The 24,810-nt window shown below is 38.5% G+C and overlaps 1 protein-coding gene across 2 annotated transcripts in view; it reads right to left on the reverse strand.

Annotated features, from left to right (window-relative positions):
* Positions 1-249: 249 nt before the first annotated feature.
* Positions 250-24,810, reverse strand: part of LOC101857656 — a 30,273-nt gene continuing 5,712 nt past the window's right edge. The window contains exons 2-16 of one of the 2 annotated variants that reach the window (XM_035970647.1): positions 21,529-21,582; positions 19,069-19,350; positions 18,354-18,470; positions 17,989-18,060; positions 14,567-14,840; positions 14,177-14,482; positions 13,342-13,452; positions 12,171-12,313; positions 9,684-9,780; positions 8,753-8,833; positions 8,074-8,193; positions 7,464-7,528; positions 6,722-6,809; positions 5,425-5,486; positions 250-3,892 (exon numbers count right to left, since the gene is read on the reverse strand). In XM_035970647.1, the coding sequence (XP_035826540.1) occupies positions 3,818-3,892; positions 5,425-5,486; positions 6,722-6,809; positions 7,464-7,528; positions 8,074-8,193; positions 8,753-8,833; positions 9,684-9,780; positions 12,171-12,313; positions 13,342-13,452; positions 14,177-14,482; positions 14,567-14,840; positions 17,989-18,060; positions 18,354-18,470; positions 19,069-19,350; positions 21,529-21,582 (1,947 nt within the window). In that variant the 3' untranslated portion in view covers positions 250-3,817. Of the gene's footprint in view, positions 3,893-5,424; positions 5,487-6,721; positions 6,810-7,463; positions 7,529-8,073; positions 8,194-8,752; positions 8,834-9,683; positions 9,781-12,170; positions 12,314-13,341; positions 13,453-14,176; positions 14,841-17,988; positions 18,061-18,353; positions 18,471-19,068; positions 19,351-21,528; positions 21,583-24,810 lie in introns of both variants that reach the window. The other variant, XM_005101836.3, reaches the window with a different exon arrangement.

Consider the following 24,810-nt stretch of genomic DNA (forward strand, 5'->3'; position numbering starts at 1 on the left):
AAGGTCATGAATCGAATTCAGCCTATTGTCCCACAATGGTAGCTTTTGTCTTAGTCATGAAGGAAAATCTGGCTGGCCCCACCTGAGTCCGATTTTGTGCACTGACTATATAAGAAACCGCCAGTGCCACTCATAAATGGTCACATGTATGAACCTGTATAGTATGTATAGTATAAGGTTTTACAGTTGCGAGCACCTGTGCATGAGGACAAACTTTTACTGCTTAAAAATGACTGAACAAGGAATATATGAATTTGGAATGATCTTTCTTTATTCCGTGAAATATCCTGATAAATTCATATGGACCATTTTCGAAAATCCATAGCTCTTTTCCAAATGCATGCAGAGAAGGCACCTCCCAAACAAAGCACGGGGGGCAAAACATGAAAACGACAATATACATGTACTCCAAAACATACTTTTGTCAAACAGCTGTTGCCTGCCGAGAAAGATTTATGTGAATGATTAAGTATAATTTACTTAACACAATTTCCACATGACCATTGTACAAACTAATGAAGAGCAAAAGACGACACCCTGACTAAATCAAAATGCCATGAAAGACTGGTATATTTATACATTGAGTAATTAAAACCATATAGGCCTATATGTTAAAATCTGGGACATCAAAACAAATAGAGAACCCACGAGCCCAGACAACCCACAAGGCAAAAGTGCACACCACATGACAGTAGATAGAACATATGATGTCTAGCAGCACAGGTTTTTTTCGTTTTGTGCATTGTAATTCAAAACTTCAGGGCATACTGAACTTAAAAAAGGGTCAGAAGCAGCTAAAAAGGGATTTAAGGGAAGCACGAACTTTTACAGGAACACATGAAGTAACACAGACAAACACACAAATTCTACTAACACAAACCAAAAAAATCTCATCTGACAGAGTAGAAGAAGCAGTATGCATATTCTTACTAAATACTATACATGACATGATACGTCATAAGACATTTTAAAAACAACAACAACACCCAACAAAGACACACACTATATTGATGGGACTTGTGGACACAGTACACAAACAAAAATACTGCTGACACTAACAAACTCAAATTCAAATCTGATGACATAATATTCTATGTGCACCAGACTGACAGCAGAATTATCTGAACAGGGGCCAAAACAACAGATCTACTTATCAAAGAACTTTTACCTCACATTGACAACATAAGGAACTTGATTGAGATTGCAGGTGCAAAAACAATTTTGCCTAAAATGGTTGAGACAATCAGTCACCCAGAAAAACAATTTCAGATCTTGAGAGGAGAGATTAGAATGAATGACTGAAGAGGTGAACCGAGATTACAGAAGAAGTTGACCGAGATAAGCTTTTCCCCGAGCTGAGGTCGTAACAGTGGCCAAGAGCTCTTGGTGGTCCCCGACAGTAGCAGCAACAACAAGACAAAGGGAGTGGGTGGGAAATCCCGCCATGAGAAGTACCAGCTGACATAAGACAACAGGATAACCCAACACTTGATAGACCAACGTCTGTTTCAATGGGAAAGTTTAACTTCTTGTTTTCAAGAAAAATTCTCAGATAAAAGTGAAAAAAAAACCCACTTACGAAAGCTTCATTGTGTTATTAAACAAAGATTGTTGTTACTCAAACCTTTCAACAGCACAGAAGAGTTTATTAGCTTCATATACATGTACTGACTTCTCAGCACAAGGCAAAGTTCTCCAACTGCAGCACAAGTATAATTTAACGAAACGTGACGGCTAGAAATACCAACAAAATTTCAAAATGAGATTAAAAATGGAGGTAGAAGTTCAGCTGTACTATTCAGGCAATAACAGTATTATACACGCACAAAAACAGACAATATAATCATTTTCATGAGTGGTTTTCACATAAAACAATTTTGATAAACATTCTTAATTTTTAAAGAAGTCAGAAAGCAATAGGGCATGCTTTGCCATCTGATCTTTTGTGCATGATACATACATTACAAAAAATATCGGTACTTTGAAACAGGAGATTGCTTTTGTATTATTCAGTTTTTAGTAACAGAAACTAAATCAATTCTAATATTCGAGCTCGTTTCATTTTCATGTAAGCACGGTGGATAGAATGTACTATCACCAGCAGAACAATGCGCCTCAAGAGAAATGCTTTTGTTTTTTGTTTTGTTTTTTCAGGCTAGAGAACCACATTGCGTATTGTCCTTACTATTCTACAAAGGCCAGCAGACATACACATGACCCTGATCCCATATCCGAAGTCTCGAGCATAATAAATGCAAGCACCCACTACATAAGTCTTTTTTTGTACACGAGCTATTGACATCAGCTGATGCTGCACTCTGTTCACTTAAACAAAGCACACAATGTAGAACGGGGGGGGGGGCACTTCTATTCACCTTGAATTCAGATGCCTTAGAGCTCCTAGAGCCCAGGGATGAGTCATCCCGTTCTCCTCTTAACCTCGAAACTCCACAGGGCTACCATAATGTCCCTTGTCCACCCCCTTACACCTCCCCCCCCCCCCAATACACCTGCTTCAGGGGTCACCTGTCAATTGGAGGCCAACAGCTTCAGCTGAGGCTTAGTGCATGTCTCATCACGTCACCATCTTATCTCCTCCCTTGTCCCCACAGGACCAAGAGAGCTTGATATCAGACTTAACAAGTGACACAATGGTTCTGACTCTTCAGAACTTCAAATTAAGAGTGATCATTCCATAAAATTAGTGATTCAACTACCTGAGCTTGGTGATTTAACCTCACAGAGCTCAGAGCTTAATCTTAGAGAGCTTAGATGGTTAAGCTTGCAAAGCTTAGTAGGCTAAGCTCACAAACCGTGAGATAAACCTCACAGAGATAAAATGGATAGAATAGAACTTACAGGGTTAATCTCAAAACGCTCAGTTGGGAAAACTTATGAGGTCCGAATATGACAACAAATCAACCAAACAGTAGATGTCTCGCCTTAAACCAAAACCTACAGGCTTTTCTTAAAGATAAATTATCCATGTTTGACTGTCTTGCAAAGCTAGTTCTGCAAACTTTTTAATTCTCCGGATAACAAAAATTCACTGTCGCTGAATTTGATATTGTAACTTCGAGCCATATACCTGGCTGGCAAACAGGAAGCAATGTACTCCATCATTCACTCAGAAGATTTGGCAATTACAAAAGCAGCATTCATTTCTTCTGAGTGATTAACAGGTGCTCTGGTGTGATTTGCGTTTTCTTTCTCATCAAACATCTATCGTCTTTATATCTCCATCTCTGTTGTGTTTGTTACTCTCTTGAAACAACTAACATCTCTAGCCTTTGGTACTTACATGATATTATTATGTTGCAAGAGCCGGACAACTCGTATTAAAACAACAATAAAAATTTATCGCTTCCAAAGTTTCTCCTTTCCTTCATTTTAAAATCCAGATATTGAAAATGTTGTAATTGGATTCAATCTATCTTTTGGACTTGACAAACACATACACTAAGGGGAAATGATATCACTATTGCATCCCACGTTTTTTCCCCACTCACCTTATCTCTGAATAAGACAAAAGCAGTGATCAAATCAAAAAGAAATAAGATATGAATTTATACAAAATAAAAGCATTAAAGGAACCGAAAGAGAAAATCAGAGCCACAAAAGGCGAAATAAAAGACATAAGAATGTATACAAATGAAAAACTTTAAGGAACGAAAGAGAAAATCAGAGTAACAAAGGCCAAAATAATACACTTATGAATATATACAAACGAAAAGCATAAAAGGAACTAAATAAAAAATCAGAGCCACAGAGGGCGAAAAAACAACAGCTGAAGGCATGGCACTGATGAGTATGCTCCCTACTCTACTGTAGCAGAGGTGCACATGGTGTTGAGGCCGCAAGTCCCGTCGCCACGGTAAACATAGTAGTAGCCCTGAGGAACACAAAGCAATAATAAATGTAAAAGACATCAGCTTGTTCGTTAGTTTGTTTTGTTTGTTTACTTTAGATGAGGTTTTACGGCACTCGCAACTGCATAAGATCATATGAGCGCCAAGGGGTGGATGTCAAAAGAGAAGTCTTTACAGGGAATCAGGCTTACTCTGCTCACCTCTCTAGCTTCAACAGCACAAAGTCTGCTTTGACTATCAAGGCACCCCAGAAATGGCGGGTCACAAGAGTGTGACAAACATACAAAAGAAGTAGAGGCACAATGACGATAGGAAAGAAAAAGCAGCAGTTCCCTGTTGCAGTTCAGGCACAGTTATGAGCATGACATTGTTGAATCAGCCCATTTAGAATTCTACTGTGCATAAGAACAAGTTAATGTCCCCCCTTTGGGAATGGCCTAAAGACATTTCAGTCAGTGGCACCGCCTAGGGGGGGGGGGTTGTATGTTTGAGTAAAGAGAAGCACATTGACACAATAACTGTTATTTGTTCCAGGGAAAGAATAAAACAAAGTCAGAGACAACAAAAGAAAAAGAGAACAAATAGAATCTGTCAGTCGTGTCCTTCAACCACCCATCAACAACACAAAAAATTCCACAAAACATTGTTTTAGCCTTAATAAGCATTTTAGAGCACTTGCAAAAAGGTCATATAAGTGCCGAAGATTAGAGGTGTCACTAGAGAGTAACATACTAAGAAAAAAAGGACAGATAAGGACGATAGATGTTTTATACGAAAGAAGAAGCAAACCACATACTCAAAACTCACAAAACAACAAGAAACTAAAAGCATATCAACAATACGGCAACAAAAAACGATTCCATAACAAATTATACAAAACAACAATTCATCGAAAACATCCAAGACATATTGTAAAAATAACAACAGCTTGTCAATAAAGAGGTGGTGAGCTAAAACTATTTGAGTTTGAACACAAAGATGTAAAGGCAGTCTTACTCTTAGTGATGAGAGAAAATAAAACACACTCAAATGACAGAAAAATAGAGAAGAAATAGGACTTAAATGGTACCGCTAGCATCCTTCACCATTCACCATCCAAAATCTCATAACAGACAAGAAAACAAATGACAATGGTGTCTGGCCAGTGGGTTTTCATGATATTCCTCAGGTGACCATTAATGAAGGACTACCATTTGTGAAGCGTGCAGACAAATTGAGTTACTTCTCGGCTTCAAGCCTGATGGAAATAGATACATCAAACTTATAGCTGAAGTTTTTACAATTTGTAAAATAAAATAATAAAAGGGATGTTATAGTTTAAGAACATGGTATCAATAGAAAAGACTAGAAAATCTACAAATTTGACCCTAGTGTCGATTTTTGGCCTATTTATCGATTTATGCATTGCGAGAAATAACTCATTTTGTCACCACGCCCCACATTTGTTTATGATTTGCTTTGTCAGTTTTCATGTTTCCAATCCATGAAACAATACTCTCTCTCTCTCTCACACGCACGCACACACACACACACACACGTTTTATCTTACACTCACCTCTCTGCCCCAGCTCGGGCCCCAGCTGTTCTTGATGATCCAGTAAGGCTCATTATCCTCCACTGGAATAAAAAAAATGAATGGGATCATATCTCTTTTTCAAAATCAAAGTATGTTGTCTTTTGATTTAAGTTATTAATCTGAGGTGGACAATTTAACCGTAGAAGCACTGAAAATTGTAGAGCCAGGACTAGCAATAACTTCAAGAAACATGATCTGAAATTTAAGTGTTTCTTTCTATTAACCTTTTAAGGATCTTCTACTTCAAATTAAGAAGTATGTTCTTTCTTCACATCCATGCAGTAACTCTATCAACCTCATCACCACCAACAACATCATCAGCATCACAACAGTTTACCAAATACAAATCTAACATTATCATAAACATGTGCTGACTATTGCAGCTAACATTTATCACCTGCACAATGTTATACTTATCAGATGCCATCAATCTGTTAGGATTGGGCACGAGAGAATAAAAAAAAAAAAGCCACATCTACTTTCCTTTTCTTGTAACTAACCTGAAACTCACAAAATAACGCACAAAATTTGAATTGCTACTCACTGAAATGAAACCCAAACTTGAATAAAATACAATAATTAAGGTTTGCACATAACTCTAAGCAATTATTCCTAACAATCCTAGCAGTTGCTGTACAGTACGTTTTGATAGGTCCAACTCATTTATAATCACGGAAAGAGAGAATAACATTTAAACATAAGCATCATCCAAATAGCGTGTCAATCATTCTTTGAAGTTTTGAGAAAATCAAACAAAAAAAGAGTGCCCAAAATCAAAACCCTGACTTGGGAACCTATTATTTTTCTATCAAAACTAGGAAGAAAAAAACAAAGAAGAATTAAACTACATGTATCATGACACGTTGGAATCAGACACTCGTCAATTCAATGGCACATGAAGTTATGGGTATTATCATAAAGCTTGTTCACTTGTCTTGCTTTTGATTTTTAAAAAACTCATCTATCTTGAATAGAAGTTGAGAGATTTGCGATTGAAGGAGGTGGGGGGTCGCCTTGTTTCAGAGGTAAAATAAGCAAGAAAATGGCCACCAAATTTGGCGACTTCCATTGTTTGAGAGAAATTGGAAAGTGAAAATTTACATTTTTTTTTTTGCATGTAATGTAATAAAAAAAATTTCAGTACAATCTACACAGTACAGAAATGTGTTTTGCGATAACTCCCTGCTTCAAAAGAGACAGATTTTGTTATATGTATAATCAGAATATTCTTGACAAAAAGATTTCTAGCCCTTCACAGTCCCCATTGACCACTCACCTCCATAACCAACGATGAGCACGCCATGGTCAAGACTCTTGGGGTTGCAGAAGAATTTCCAGGGATGAGCAATGCCACCCCAGTAAAACTGTTGTGGAAGGTAAAAAATACAGCATTTAAACACAATGTTTCAAAGTGAGAATTTCGGTTATCAAAGCAAAAGACAACACATTAGACAGAGAAAAACGTCCTACTACCAGCTGTAACAAGAAATAAGGTGCCCTGTGGGTCTACTAAGGAGAAGCTGCAAGCCAGAGATATTATATATAACACTAAAAAAAAAAAAAATCAGAACAGCAGTGGTCACATGATACAATCACTAGAAATAAAGCAAGGAACTCCATATTCAAAATCTACATCAATTTGCAAGACACGGTCATATCTTACAAAATTAACGTACCATCTGGTTGAAGAGTCAAAATTATGTAATATGAAGCTAAATTAATTCATAATGACATTCTTCATATACACATTCCCTCATAAATGAACACTCAAAACTTTCAAACACAATCACACCATTACAATTTGTTGAACCCGAAGGAAATCAACCAACTCATCATGATTAGTACAAGCAGAAACACCAAGCCCCGTCAGGTTTTGTGGTGGACGAGGGCTAGCAAAAAAAACCAACAGAAAAAATCTTGCTAACCACATCAAATTTCTCTACGCAACACCACAACTTCGCCACATGCAAGGACAGGAAAGGCATCTCCTGTGCAATATACACATCCTGTGTACCTACCTGCATGGCGAAGGCATTGATACCGATGGAGATGGGGCCGTTGTGATACAGCCAGGCAGCAATTTCTGGAATGACACAAACCACGAGATCATTGTAAAGTTTTTTCTACTAGCACTACAGAGAATTTAGCTGCTTCCATATCATCTGCCAAGAGCTACAAATACAAATCCTGTTCATGCGATTAAGACAGTTCACCATCGATTAACAATGCTACCCATGGCACAGACTACCACTTTCCACCTCACATTCCTATACAATATCTTCAATTACCGTAAGATTAAACCCCCAGCATGCTTGTAGCTTTAAACCATTTTCAATAGACAGATAAAGGATCACAACCTGAGAACAGCTGACCTCGCTCTACAGGAACAAGACGACACACACACACACCACATAAGGGATTTATAAACATATTTTTGTAAACACCAAAATAAGGGATTTATAAACATTTAGTACACACCAAAATAAGGGATTTATGAACATTAATTTAATACACACCAAAGTAAGGGATATATAAACATTTAAGAAAACATCTTTTCCATCCCAATGTCTCAACAGGAAGTGAGTGTGGGTGATAGGTGGAAGTTCAAAAATTAGTTGCTTCTCTCACCTGCTTCATCCTTGCTAATGTTGACAGCTCCAGTCAGCTTGACTGCCACCTCAGACTTGTCAAACCTGCATTTGTCATCACGGCCCTCGTACTTGTATTCTCCTTCCGTTTCAATACCGCCTGCAGAAGGTGAAAAACTCACAATGAGGAGATTCCTTTGAGATTTTATAGGTAAACCATGCATTGTGTTGCTCCCCCTTCCAAACTCGTGTTTCACTCGCACAAATTCTAACTGGGATGTTCAGATCTTTAATTTGTCTCCAATTGTCTAATATACAAACTGACAAGTTTAAATTGACATTTTTGTTTCTTAATTAAATTCCAGTTTACATTCTTGACTTCATAAACATGAACAACATCACAAAAAGGACAAACATACTTTCTTCCATATCTTCCTTGACCACTTAATAAACAACACTAATTCTGGGTCAATTTGTTTCAAATGCTACTCGGAAGTAAGAGAAACACCCAAAACAACACTTTCTAAATAAGAATTGAACAAATTCTAGAAAGGAATCCAACCAAGATCTATGATAAAAGTCACTTTTCTTTCCCTGGTGAATAATTCAAATTCATCAGTATAATTAGTGCAAGCTTACTTTGAATTAAATCCTATGATTTCTGCAAGCTTACTTACTTCACAGAATGACATATCCAAAAAGAAAAGTTAAAAACTAACCAAGGCCCATGATGGCTTCATAAGCATTTGAAGGGAGTCCACCATTACAGCCTTCATCCAACTTGTCACAGTCAACCAGTTCTATAGAGGAATAAACACAGAGTGAGGGATAGAATGTTACAGCATCTATAACACAATTAGCAACTCAAGGCATCAAAATACAGGTACATAAAACAATTTTCATTGAGCAAAAACTCAATGAAAGAAGAGAAATTTGCTTGAGCTCAGATGAAACACTCTGATGCTAATCAAAAACAGTTATTCAGTGTTTGCAAAAGAGTACCATGGACAGACACAGAAACAACAAAACAATAGGGAAAAAGCAGCAGGACCAGCCAGTGGCAACCCCAGACAAAAATTAAAAACAATTTTTTTTTTTTAATTTCAAACAAAAAAACCCCAACAATACACATATGCACAGACACCAGGTACACACCTCAATAAATGACGGAGTCACCCACTTAGAACAACATGCCAACCAGACACAGAAACATTTTTCAAAATCAACCCAAATCACCCCCCCCCCCCCCCACTAGATAAGATTGCGAGTCCATGTTCAAGTCCTACTAATGCCTCATGTAATTTCATACCTGACAATACAACATAGGAGCACATCACAGTTCAAGACTCAAACTAAATTACTCGTTTCATATATGCAATAACAAGGACTTTCTGCAAGAATCTCATACCTGTGACATACACCACACACACGGTATGCATACATATCCACATACAGATAGTTAAGCTTTTAGTTTTCAATAAGAGTATTAACGCACGCCCAACACAAATAGAGGTGTTGAAGATTAGAGGTGTTGCTAGATAGGATGATAGATATTCTATAGGAACGAAGGAGCAAAGCACCCCGGAGCACCCCCGAGGACCTGCAAATAACCCACACATACACATAGGAGCACGAGAAGAATGTACAAACCCTGCTCTGAGAGAGAGACCAGCTTGTTCTTTTGAATGGCCCACTGACCCTCGATGTTGCCAGTGGTGGAGAATGCCCAGCAAGAGCCACAGGAACCCTGGAACACACAATACACAACATTACACATCACACATGAACATCACATACTACACATGACACATAAACATGACACATAGTACAACCTATAAAACACAGTACACCACACAGCTTTCAAAATGCACACCACACAACCTATGATATGTAACGCATGACACACAACATACAAAACATAACCATTTGTTTTATTTTTGTATTGCTTGAATTTTACTAGCCTAGTCCACAAGACAAATAAAGTTTATTTAGAAGATGGTCTATATTCAACTCAATGGTCTACAGAAAATCAAAAAGAAAAATGGAAAGAAAGATAGAAGGGGCAACGCAAGCAGCAAACATGGACTAGTTTGTATGTACAGTGGAAACCATATATAACAGGCCTGGTAATAACAGGGAACCGGTAATAACAGGGATTTTTAAAATCCGTTTTTTCTTACTCTTTGTCTCTATTAAAAATTATCGGCAATAACAGGCATCATGAGAGCCCAATCGGTTATAGCAGGGACAAAGACTCGTTAACAATGTGTAAAAAGTAAGAGACAAAGAGAGAGAGAGAGAGAGAGAGAGAGAGACAGACAGAGAGAGAGAGAGAGAGACAGAGAGAGAGAGAGAGAAAGAGAGAGAGAGAGAGAGAGAAAGAGAGAGAGACAGAGAGAGAGAGAGAGAGACAGAGAGAGAGAGAGAGAAAGAGAGAGAGAGAGAGAGAGAGAAAGAGAGAGAGAGAGAGAGAGAGAGAGAGAGAGAGAGAGAGAGAGAGAGAGAGGGAGAGTAACGCAGTGATGGAGCAAGCCCCCGCAAGCTACGCTACTGCTGCAAGCACACGCATCGGATGAAGTGAGAGAGGGCTGCGGTGTGCTGCAGACTTTAGTCTTCTAGCCCTTAGCCAAGCTACACGCACGCGTAAATTGTCATGCGCAGGCCTGCCAATGGCCAAAACCCCTGTTCGAGGGTACTTGTGGCAAGGGAAACTAGATATGAATACAGCTGGATTAGTCCACAAAATTCTTACTTCCATTGCGTTTCTGATTTTACAGGGATCGGATATAACAGGACTTTTTCTCTGGTCCCACCATCCCTGTTATATCAGGTTTCCATTGTATATAAATGAGCATTGATTTTATTGTTGACCTACAAAAAGTTGGCAATGCAGCAACATTTCTCTAGAAACAGATAAATTTAATTAAATTAAGATAAGATAATACTTTATTATCCCACAGGGAAATTTTTCTTGGCTGTACACGACCGTAAAAACACATGCAGGTATACATAAAAAATTTTTATTGTATATTACTATCATTAAAATTCAATTTGAAAAGAGAAGTAAAGCTGACAAAATGTACATTTACATCAAATGCATCATTCAAACACATGAAGGAATTTAAATACAAGACCTTTGGAGTTATATATAGATACATACTCTAAGAGCAGCACACATTTATGCTCATTCTGACAAAAGCCTTATGATAGATGGTAAAAAACTTCTTTTATATCTTTCTTTCTTTGTTTTTGGAGGTACATATCTGCCGCTGCGTGATCTTACAATTTGTGTGGAAATCGGGTGTGATGGGTCGTTTATAATGCTTTTTATCTTTTTTATACGTGTGGTGTTATACATTTCATCCATTCTATTAAAATCATATCCAGAGATCTTGCTGGCTTTCTTAATGCTTCTGTCAAATTTTTCTTTATCTTTCACCTTACAATTCCCAGCCCAGCAGCAAACACAAAATAATAGCACACTTTCAATCATAGAATGGTAAGCAAGGGACATAATCTTAGTGTAAACATGGAAATTTCTTAATTTCCTTAAAAGAAACATTCTTTGATTTACTTTTTTATGCACAGGAGCAGCGTGGGGATGCCAGTCAAGTTTGTTATCGATTGTTACACCAAGATATTTGTAAGAGCTTACCACCTCCACCTCCTAATCTTTAATAAATAGTGGTTGCAATTGTCTTTTTTTACTCTAAAGTCCTTTATTAATTCCTTTGTCTTTTTTACATTTAGTAAAAGGAAGCGGTTATCACACCAATTTGTAAATAGATTTACAGTGTCCCTGTATTCATTCTCATTTATGGTTATAAGGCCTTGTAGAGTGGAATCATCCACAAATTTTATTAGTTTGACATTTTTGTTATCAAAAGTAGAGTCGTTGGACAAAGCACAGAAAAGAAGAAGGCAAAGAGGATTCCACGAGAACCCATCAAAACTACCCGCACTCTGAAACACATTTGTTGTGTATTTTATGAAAGTTAATGGATTGCGGAGTCCAATTCTTTAAAAAGAGTCTTTTAAAAAAATGTATTAAAGACTTAAAGAGTGGCAAGAAAGTCCAGCTCTTAGGACTGATGGCAGCTAAAGATGAGAGGGGTGAGAGAGGTGAAAGATAGGCACCTGATTCTTGACGGGAGTGACCGCATTATGCTTCCTCCAGTCCCAGCTTTCAGGAATAGGTCCATCTGGGATCTTGGCCATGGGCAGCTGTCTTACTGGGGCGGTTGGTTTCAAGCCAAGGTACTGTTTGCTGAACTCTTCCTCTGGAGTAATCATAAAACAGAGGGGCTCGTTCAGTGATATTAGCATGCCCACTCTGTGAACACAGAGGGCCATCTCAGGAACAGACAAACCAGAAATTGTAGCTGCACTATGGTTGTGTTAGTATTACTGGACCTAGGACTTCATGTCCATGAAAATTCATAATTACACAACTGGAGAAAAAAATTATATTCCTGGAATTGAAATAGAAAACACAATTACCACACTACTGTCTCCAAACAAGGATCAAGACAAGGAATGAGTGTCTGATAGTTCAGCTCAAACTAAAATAAGGCATAATCAACCATCAAAAACTAAGTTTCAAGAACAAAATTCACTTTAATCTAGTTTGTAACTCAATGAAAAAATTTTTGTTAACTTTCAAATATAGTCCAGCCTGCTCCAACAAGCCACCTGACCAACACAATCACCAACACAAACAACCACTTCCCACTTCCCTTTGCATATAAAAAGATAGTATAAAAGCATTGTCCAAAACGTTCAACTGTCGAAGGTGACCACTTTTCTCCTTGACAAAGGGTGGCTGTCTTGGACAATTTGGACAGAATTGTTTAACCATTTTCACTGCTCAAAGGAGAAAAAAACATTTATTTGACAGAATGCAATAATAGGGAGAGTAGAATCTAGAAGTGCAGGCATCAAATCTGTGAACCATACAGGCACAAGAAAGATAGTAGCATTTACATTGTTGGTGAATCAGACATATGGGGGGAGGCTGTTGTTGCATATACTGCCCTCCACAGTAACAAAGATAGAAATACAGTCGAAATTGTCTCAGACAACTATCAATTGTCAAGGAGTAAAGTGTTGTCTTAGACAGGGGGACCTCTTACACAGTGTCATTATTACTCGTATTGTGTAAAAAAAAAAAAATATGCAAAGGACGAATGGGAAGTTTCCATTTGTATAGGTGATTGTCTTAGACATATGGTTGTTAGAGCAGGTTTGACTGTATTGAAAGGTACAACTAATGGCTGTCATCAAGAGAAGAGTACGGTACAGCACTTACCAGAGAGGTCAGCAAACTGAGTCACACCGTACTTGGCTGTCCCTCTTTCCATACTCTGGATCGTCTCCACCTTCTTCATGTTCTCACAGAACACTTGGAACCTCTGGGTCTCTGAGAAAAATCAACAACATTTTACCCAATCCTGACAAACAGCAAAATTCCCCAGCACTGTGGGTAATCCTCAACACAGAATTGTGTATCTTATGTAATAGCATAATCATAAGCAATACAAAATCCCTGTACACAGTGGCTTTGAAGAGCAACATATTCCTACACCATGCAACATCCTGAAGTTTTCATCTAAGTAACACTACTGGAATAATTCTCCTCGACAGCTGGAGAGCTATGCCCAAAAGTCTGTTTTGGCACAGGTTGTTGTGGACAGAGACACGGAGCATTATCAAATTTCTTACAACTAAATGTACCCATTCTACTGAGGCATTCACAACTACAACATTCATAAAACTGTATTAGATCTGCTCAATGTCACATGATCAACTTGTGAACACTTTTGTACCAAAAAGTTGTTTGTCAACCAATTATACTCTAAAAGTCCTCCCTTGTAATGTTGAGAACAATTACTTTTGCAAATTCATAACATACTCTATTCAAAGAACACTTATATTCAATTTCCAATTTCCAGAAAAACATATATCAGGCGAGATGGTATACACATGCATAACAAGCTAGTCAGAATCACATCAGACTGCTTATCAAGGCAGTATATTCTCCCTCCCTCCTCCTCTTCCACCCCCCCCCCTTTCCCCTCACCCCAGCACTGGGACTGGCAACATTACCACCATAAGCCACGCATGCACTCTATGACCTTCCATACCTTCAGGGCCTTCGTACAGGCGGTTGTAAGTGGCCTTGAACTTCAAAAATTCATCCTTGTACTTGGCGCACTCAGAGGTTCCATGGTTCACATAGTCATGGGTGTCACCTCCCAGAATGCTCATGTGCTGCACTGCCTGTAGATGGCCAGAGCCAAGCCAGAGCCCCCTTGTCGGCTTCTTGTGCGCACGAATCTTGTTCATAAAACCGTTCCAGTGACTGCCATGAGGGATAAAGTCATGCCTGTCCTGGCCCAGCAAGTTTGACTCTTTGCCATCATCACCATGTTTTTTATAATCATGGTCATCTCCACCCAGAAGTTTCCCATGTGGTTTATAATCATGGTCATCTCCACCCAGAAGTTTCCCATGGGGTTTATAATCATGGTCATCTCCACCCAGAAGTTTCCCATGTGGTTTATAATCATGGTCATCTCCACCCAGAAGTTTCCCATGGGGTTTATAATCATGGTCATCTCCACCCAGAAGTTTCCCATGTGGTTTGTAATCATGGTCATCTCCACCCAGAAGTTTCCCATGGGGTTTATAATCATGGTCATCTCCACCCAGAAGTTTCCCATGGGGTTTATAATCATGATCATCTCCACCCAGAAGTTTCCCATGGGGTTTATAATCATGATCATCTCCACCAATCATGTCTTTTGCCTACAGAAAAAGGAAACAAAAAAACACACTTTCAAGTACTTGCCAATAAATCACAATTTGTGTCAGTTCAAACATAAAAGCAAGGTAGGTCACTTACACCAGAATGCTGATTAGAAAACAAATATTTTGTCGGTGAAACAATAGAAGAGCATGTACATATTATACATCAATGTTAGCATAAAATAGGAACATGACTTCAGTTTTAAGTGTTTGATCAATAATAATAATACTAGCTGGGCCCCCTTTCGATGAAATGAATGATCGGTTCATTAACATCAACTGAAAGTCACTGGCCTATTATATTTATGCTCTACTGGAATGCAGCAATAAATCTTGAGAGATGCAAAAAAATCGGAAGGTCTAGATCTAGATCTAGATCTATACTCTCAAAACAAAATGCCCCTTGCAAAATATCACTTCTGCGCCCGATTTTCTAAAATTACAAAGACAGAAGCGTCAGCCTACAAAAGCGATCGGCGAAATAAAGAAATTTAGCTTTTAGCAGCAAAATTGTCTCAAAACTGAAAAAAACGGCGGGAGTCATCACCTGGAGAATATTTTAAAGAATCTTTTGGCGAAAACCGCATGTCGATCGATGCAACCATTAAAAAGCCTTTTGAATAGCAAAATTCGGCCACCACAAATAGATAATAAAAAATAATTTAATTATTTGATCATAACTGGCACAATCAACAAGCCATCCCTTTCATGGATCCTGGAGAGGAGGGAGGAGCAGCTATGGCATTGTACTGCCTGCAGTGATACCAATTCTCCAACCAAGTAGGTTAATAGACCAAGTAAGTAAGTGTAAGTAATTATTTGATCACTGCGACAAACATCATCAACTTCAGTAGTATAACTATAGCTTGTTCACTTCGTCTGACCGCGTTAAAAAAATTCTAGCTCATTCATGAATTTACCTATGCCCACGAAACTTTACATATTAGATCTACTTCTGCAGGCCAGCAACCATACAAAATTTTTTCTTTTTTAATCTTGACCCGGTAATAAAAAAGTATTTCTCTTTGGGCCCTATATTAAGAACTGCTCTTTGGATGCAAACACAGGATCACTAAAATAAATGACTTACAGTAGCCTTGCCAACAAATTGCTCATTTTGAGACAGCAACACCGCCGTGCCCCTACATTTCAGTGTAAGATGGTAGATTTCATCCCCCTCCACATGCTCCATATGAGTCTAAAAAAATACTCACCCTGTCTCTTGAATCGTGTTTCTTTTTATGCTGTAAATCCCCTTTATTTTTTTAACCCAGTACAGGCTTACATCAAAGACACCGGTTGGAACCTTAGTTTGCAGTGACTTTTATGAATGGGCTTTTAGATTCTGTTGGTCGCTTAACTTTTAGACCCGCAAGCAAAGACCCATAAAGATTAAGCAGAGCGATTTGTTTTTATCCCGTTTTAACCGAGGTCAGACGAAAGTGAACAAGCTACAGGGTCCCTCTCATTTGTATTTCACAATGTTATTTCCCTTTTTAAATTATATAATTTACAGCCCTATCGACATTATTTTATTATTAAAGAACCACAAACAGATTTCCTATCATCAATAAAATGATGGACAAATATTTATAACATTCTTAAAATATATATGAAATCGAATAGATTTAACACTCCTTGCAACACTGTAAGACATGACTCAAGAGGTGGGACCGGCAAATTTAAGGTCCATCTCCAACAGGACTGAGCCAAATAAAAAAATTTGTGTAGAGTGACTTTCCCAGAGACACAAAGTCAGACCGACATGAGCCTCAAATCCCAAAACTTTAAAATCTCTCAAGTAGCCTTATCATTACACTTCTAAACTCCGATCAGTAGACACTATAATATTTTGAGCTTCTTTAAAGTATTATCACATTGTACAGTAGAACACGGCTATAGCAGGACTTTTGGTTCCAGAAGAAAAATCCCGTTGTAGGTGAGTTCCCCCAATAGCAATGCAAAGAGGAATTACCGAAGAATTTATAAAAATCCATATGATTACCTCTCTTCCCTATCGATAACATTTGCACTCTTGACTAGTCTTTCTTTTTTTGTTAACTCTGTTGATTATCTCGGCCTTAAATTCAAGTGAGAAGCATTTCCTTTGGTCTTTGTTGGAAGCCATCTTTTCCTTGGTCTTGTTGCTTGCGTTTTCTATCATTCCGGTAGGCCAGCTGTAGAACTGGTAAAGTGCATGCGTACGTATGCCTGAGCATCGACAATCGCAATTCAATGAATCAACAATACACACTACATGCTCTCCTTTTCTTTTATTCTTTGGCCTAGCCTAGGCCTGAGGCAATGGCTTATACGCTCTCATACTGAGTGTCTACGCTATGGCAATTCACTTTTGGAGTGGCTCACGTAATGCATCTCTCCGCACCATCTCTCTCTGCCACATGCCCCACCTCACTCATCATTGACTGGCCAATCACAAAGCCGCATCGCTGACAGCCTGTTTGGAGCCCGCCTACAGCCCCCCAACCTCCTTTCCTCCAACTAGAGCTTGCTCAATCTCTCCCGCTGTATCCAAGTACGGGCTTTTCCTTGCCCGGCTAAACCCAAGCACAGGTAATTGAGTTTACATCGAAAAAAAAAACCCCAAGGATTTCGGTAAAGTCCTGCTGTAGGGATGGTCCCGCTGTAGCGGTTGCCGCTGTGGTCATGTTCTACTGTATAATATGGGTACACTTTGAAAATCTGTATTTTTCCAGTCAAACCAATTCCTTTGATAAAAATCAGGGATCTTCCTTAGCTTAACAACATCCTAAAATATATTAACAGATGTATATATATATTTAGTATCCTAAACGTGTATCCGTAAATTCGGTACAATCTACTAGAATGTTCTTAAGAGTAAATATACTTTTCCCCAGCACATGAGTACTGAATGATTTCCTCCCTAAGTGTATCTTTTCAAAATATAGAAAGCAAAGCAAAAATCACAAGGGAAATAACAGACCCAAATAGTAAGAGGAGAGGAAAATGAAAGACAACACACTGGAGCCAGCACTGTTTCAAAAGGCATCACAGAAAAGTAAAGTACACTAAGCCAGACTAGAAGGGGACTCTCATGAGTTATGACTGATATAAAATTAAAATAAACAAGAAAAATACAGCTCTAGGACAAGTTGGCCTCACTTACCGCTTCACACTTGAAGGACTCCATCGAATACTTCCCGAGACTGAAAATGACAGACACTTCACAGTTCTGGGCCTAAAATAGAAAAGGAAAACATTCTTAAATTAGTTTCTTAAAACTTCAATTTTTGTTCTTCAACTTAAAAATAAAAGATATTATTGGTTCTCAAAGCTCTACTCCTAATTTTATTGAATCACTGACTCCTAAAATTCTAAAATTCCAGAAAATATTTGGATTTGAGAAAATTTCAGAAGTCCATATATTACAAAAAATTATATATGATATGGTTTATCTAGGCAGTCACATTCACTTTCGAAATTCCACAAGCAAGTCTAATGTTCGCAACAAAAGATTAAAGGGTTCTTTACCTTTCCGCCATCCTTTGCAGGGCACTCCTTCAGTGTCTTGTGGTTGTTTTTTCCATTGTTGCGACAACTGGTGGGCACTGTGGTCAGGGAAATACGGTAACGATAGCCATTGATGACCTGCCGGGAAACAAAACACCATCATGTAACAAGTCTCTTCTCACAGTCCTCACAGAACTTGCCTTGTTCTCGAGAATAGCAAACCTGGTATCATTACTGTAACATAGCCTATCATCATTATCCTTTTTGTCGAAGGCCGACAGATGAGAGATGTAGTTACAGTTTCAGGCCATCACATCTTTTTAATAGAAGATGCAGTAAGGAAACCAACTTTTTACAAGTTAAATCATGGGACAAATAAGCAGTGGGACACCAACATTTTACTGATCTGTATGATGGGAGTCTTATTATTTCTATTGAGGGATTGGGAAGAGCAGTGGTGAAAGTCCAGGTGCCATCTTCACAACAGAAAATGTCCTACACAATTAACCCATCAGAAGCAATCTGATCAAAGTCTCCCCATATAAACCTTTTAGATCATTGCTTCACTCCTTTTTCAACAGGTCTTGATTATCCATCTCCTTAAGAATTGATAGATATTGAGATTGACAAGCTGACAACCAAACTGTTTGATAACTTTCAAAATACTGACAAGTGACAACCTGCTAACCATCCTGCTTTGAGGTTACCATTACATAAATAATCCCAGGCGACCCACCTGCTTTGTGACATGAGAGATGTGCAGCAAGGCGTGTCTGTACAGGGAGTTGCTCATTTGGTTGATGTGATCTACCGCCCACATAGCAGCTTTTTGAGTTTCCATCTCCTCAACTCCAGACTCTTCTTGACCTCCAAGCAGTGACCTCTTCCTTCTCGCTGAGGTCTTCTCCGGAGTTTCATACTCTACACATGGATCGGATTCTGTCTTTGTTTTCACAGACCACGTTCCTTCGTTTAACCATGGGTACAGATGTGTCACTTCAACATGGCACACCTTAGCCTGACAAAAAAATACAATTGTGTCCATTTTATTAGATAGAAAAACATCAAAACAACCAAGACAGTAGTTTGAGGATAAAATGGCAAAATAAAGGGGGGGGGGGATTTTTTAAGAAAGGCTTTCAGGTCAATAATGGGTGGAAACCACAAGTTTCTCAAAATCAATAAATGAACACTACTCATTTTATGACAAGAAAGAAACTTCATATACAATACAAAAACAGATCACATTCTTGCCAAATGCTGAAAATATTCTACATTTAGATCTGATCAGACTGTCCCATTCTCTTTCCATTTCCAACATGAAATTGAACTTGATGAAGTGCTCCTAATCACTATCTTAAACTCAGGTCGAATTTCTGCCCTGCATGTAGTAATGAAGTACATATGGCTAGCCCTCCACAGAATAAACAATACATCACCATACTTCTTTGAAAAACATGCAGATTTGCCAGAACTTCAAATCTTTCAAAAATCACAAACAACTAGAAAGCTAAAAAAAAATAATCTAAGCATTATATATACAAACTGCCATGATAATATTTACTAATCAGTTAGGGATATCAGACCTTTTATTAATCATTGATATTACTCTATAGTAGTCTCAGCATCAAGAGCTCTTGCTAAGGAGGAAGGAAAATGCAGGATCTTCAGTGAACAGGGGCTTCTATTGGTTAAATGAATGATTGGACCGGGGGGGGAATCCAAAATCCACAGTGATTCAAGGTCAGCCCCACAATCAGTGAAGTAATCTCCCCTTACTTTGAAATGAACTGACGTTATCCCTAGCTGGGCTTATAACTTATAAGTTATGACTTATGGCAAACAAAGAATGGTTACCCAGATGACTAATCACAATGATCTCTTCATTAATTTGATGAGGCATGCCATTTTCACTTTTATATATATATATATTACAACTGCACATCCAAAAAACTATGCCGATTCTATTGCTCATGCCTTTAACCTGTCCAAAAAAAATAGCTTTCCATCTCTGACAGAGTTCCCTGAAAATGTATAGCACCACTGTGTTGTGATTGGACAAATAAAAATTTGCCAAACGGAAGGTAGGCCAACTGTCAACAGATGACCACATTATGCACCGGCAATCGGATAGTGCCAAGGTCAAGGTGCCATTCTGTCAAACAAATTCGGGTGATGGTCAGAGAAACAAAAGCACCAATATGGTCATGTCTGATGTGGACGTTTGTTCCTTACCCACCCAGTGTGTGATGTAACTTCAGGTTGTAGGCTCAGATGCAACAATGTTATGAGAAAAAAAAAACGCGTAGATGAGTTCACACTTCAGGGTGATCCCATCTGGGATAAAATTGAAAAGTATGGTGTCAAAATGTGACAAACAGCACTATCAAAGTTTGGCCAAAACTAGTACAATCATATAGAATCTACAAAAATGAGGCACATTTCAGAGTCAATTTGGATTTTTCCTCTTTAGAGAACTGCAGAAAGAGACATTGTAGTGTGCATTTGTCATGTTTTGTCAAAAACATGTGGGTACCTCATCGATTTAAAGGATAAAAATTCAGCATAGCTATAGATTACATCAGAAAATAAATATCAACAAAGACTGACATCATGTTTACTCCAAAACCAAAGTTGCTCAAAATTATTCAGTAAATGGGTCAAGAAAAGAAATCTTCATTTTTCTCAAAACAAGAAAAATGAATGTCATATATTTTGTTGGGAAACTTTTCAATTGTACCAATACATCAAGATTTACAACTGAGATGTTATCACATTCACAAGAGTAGATAATCTGTGACAAGATGGGTAGTATGATGATCGTAAATTTCCACTGCTTAGTTGATCAGCTGCATGCGCCCAGGTTATTGTTATATAAATGATCTGAAATGCAGACTCTTTTAAGGCTGAATAAGTACCTACAGAGCGGGATCTTTGGGTGATTTTCATGCAGTAAAAAATTCTTTTTTCTTAATTATAACTGAGGAATTTTAAACAAAATGGGATCAAATACGATGGAATCTTAGGCGGAGACTAAACTATAGTATCAAAGAAACATGTTCTGACATACTCATACTATTATGTTGACATATGGACAAATTTTTCCATCATTCTTTCTTCTTTCCAAACAAGCAGGGATTTATTCATAAGACTGGTAATAAAATATACCTGTGCTTTAAAGCACAGTTTCACATACCTGTCCATCAATGTTAAGACTCAGCTGCAGGTCATAAACAATCCCGGCAACGACCTGGAAACAAAATCAAAAATAAACTTTGTTGATTGTTAAGAAAATCGAAGCAAAGACTAAATAGAGTAGAGTCAATTCTTCCTTCATTCTGGGAGAATAATTATAGGAAGAGGCTAGCCGTACTTAAGGACGCCGGTCTAGCCACCCTTAATGATGATTAGACGGCTAGGCTAGTTGCACTTAAGGGGAGACGTATACTCCCAGAAAAATTTTCTAAACGAATGACTTTTTATTCAATTTCATGTAATTTTGCAAGAAGTTCATAGGTAAATAGGATGTACTAGGGGTGAATTTGATGAATTTTTCTGAAAAATGGGTCTCTGTGGCAGCCGTCTTGGATTTTCAAACCAGTTTCTTAGTGCAGAAGAATTTCATAGTAAATATTGAATTATCAGCCTGAAATTTGGTACACAAGTACAAACCTATATGAACTGAGGATCCATGTAAGGATTTTGACTTATCTTTAAAACTAAAAAAGTGAGCCCAAAGTCATTGGACCCCCTAGAGTCAGTTGACGAAATTTTGGGGTACATATTACAAAAATAATGAATATTTCCTGAAGTTACCAATATTTCTCAATTCCCTTTCATAGATCCCCAGAATCGATATTAAAGCACATGTACAACAAATTTGAAGCTTCTAGCTTGTGTAGTTTTTGAAAACTCCTTGCACCCAGGAGGTCACATTTGTCAAAAAGTAGATTTTGAGAAAAACAGAAAAAAACAGGGATTTTTTAAAGGATTTTTAGAGCAATTTGCACTTTTCAAACGCCCTTTTAGGTCATTCAGGGTGTTTTTTAAACAGTTTCTTCATTTTGACTCGATAGAACAGATGTCAAAGGATGATTCCGCAAAAAACAAAAGTTGGATTGCTTGAAAAATTGTATTGATATTGCCTTGGATCGCCGACCCGGGTCTTCCCTTAAGTACGGCTAGACTGGCAGGCTAATCGTACACTTAATTATGATGGCTCGACTGACAAAAAGTAAAAAATACTGAATTGTACTTATTACTGACCGCTAGACTGTTAGGCTACCCGTACTTAATAATAATAATAATAATAATAAATAATATGGCATTTGTATAGCGCATATCCCCGCTCAACAACAGGCTCTATGCGCTTATTTATTCCAACAACAGCCAAAATTCGAATAGTTGTACAAATAACTCTGTATGCACTATTGTACAAATAACCACAGCCTAACCTTAGCCCAAACCTGTAACCCTAACCTTAACTCTTGTATAGTTTGCTCAGTGGACTTTGTCACAGTAAGTACCGGCCCTCTGCGGAAGTCCTCCCAAAATTAATTATTCAATTCTTTCATAATTTTGCTTGTGGCTGAGGCTCACTAACTAGATCTACAATGATATCCCTGATGTCACATTCAAGTTGTGTGTAGATTAGGTTCGATTTTTCCTTAAATTATTATAGTATTGGACATCAAATTCATCGCCCCTGTAGGTGAGGGGCCCTATAGTTTTACTATGGGGGAGCAAAGAATACACCTGCCATGATACTGCATGTCGTAAGAGGCGACTAAAGGTGCATAGGTCTGGTCGCCCGAAAAGTGCCAGTTTGCGGAGGGTCAACTACCCGACCCAGTAAAAAACGGAAAGTTAAAGAAACAATAACAAACAAGCCTTATTATTTTTCCATCTTGGGAGACGGAGGAGCTTCTGTATCAGCAGAAACAATGAAGGACAGCGGACAAAGCCCAACGGACTTTTCCGACCCGAAACCTTCTCTGTGAAAGCAAGTCTATCCGGATTGCGTCGAGGAATGTTCGCACCACGTACGAAGCAAGAAAGAGTTCTCAAGTGGCACAAGAGATGAAGAGATACAGGTGCACATACTAGGAGTCAGCGAAACCCACTGGATACAGTCTAAACAGAAGCAGCTCAGCTCGGGGGAATAAATATTGTATTCTGGGAGGGAAGACAAGCACCATGAGGAGGGGGTTGGAATTACTATGAGTAAGTATGCACAGAAGTCACTTTGAGGATGGGAACCATGGAGGGAGAGGATCATCATGGCTTCAATCACTACAAGGAATAAGAGCATCAACATGAACATAATTCAAATCTACACCCCAACAAATGAAGCCTTGGATGAAGACAAGGATGTTTTTTACAGCTGCCTCCAGGGGGTCATCGACAAACTACCAAAGAAGAATGTCAACATCATAATGGGAGATGCTAATGCCAAGATTGGTCAGGACAACGTAGGTTATGAGGAAATCATGGGACAACATGGCTTGGGACAAATGAATGAGAACGGTGAGCGATTTGCAAATATCTGTACTTTCAACAGTTTTGTCATTGGAGGCTCTGTTTTTCCCCACAAGAGGATCCACAAGGCTACATGGGTATCACTGGATGGAGTGACAGAGAACCAGATCGATCATTTTTGTATCTCACGTCACGTGACGTAGGTTCAGGCGTTCACTGGAAGATGTATCAGTACAGAGAGAGGTAGACGTTGGATCAGATCATCATCTGCTGTTAGCAAAACTCAAGCTTCGTCTCAAAAAGCACGGAACCAGAACTGGAACCAAAAGAACGAAGTTCCAATTAAGTCACTTAGATGGACACAAGAAAGAGGAGTGTCAGCTGCAGTTCAGGAACAGATTTCAACCCTTGGTGAATCTCGGTGAGGAGGACATAGAGGTGGAGATGCACTGGACCAAGGTCAAAGAACTTCAACATGTCAAGAAATACTCGGCAAGAAGAAATTGGAGCACAAGGAATGGATTAGCCAACGGTCATTGGATTTGATTAGCACTAGAAGACAATTGAAAACGGAGACAAAAATACAAGTAGAACAAGAAGGGGATCAAAAGCGGACGCATTGGAGCAGTACAGGACAACAGCTAAAGATGTAAAAAGATCACTAAGAAAAGACAAGGAGGAATTCATGAAAGGGAGGGCAGAGGAGGAAGCAGACTGCAAAGACTCTTTCTGGAAAATATGGGAATCCAGAAGTAACAATAAAGGACCAAGAGTGAAAAACCATTTTTGGAAAGGAAACTCAACAGTCTCCTGAACAGACCTCCACCAAGTAACCCGCCAAACATCCTGCCAGCAAAAAATGAGTTACCAGTCTGCTGTGATGCTCCATCGAAAAAAGAAATTATGGATGCCATTAAGAAGCTGAACAAAGGGTAAAGCGGCCGATCCTGATCAGATTCCACCTGAGGCCCTAAAAACAGAGATGCCAAAGTGACGGCAG

The sequence above is a fragment of the Aplysia californica genome, unplaced genomic scaffold, assembly GCF_000002075.1.
Source record: "Aplysia californica isolate F4 #8 unplaced genomic scaffold, AplCal3.0 scaffold00300, whole genome shotgun sequence".
In the NCBI taxonomy this organism is placed as follows: Eukaryota; Metazoa; Mollusca; class Gastropoda; order Aplysiida; family Aplysiidae; genus Aplysia; species Aplysia californica.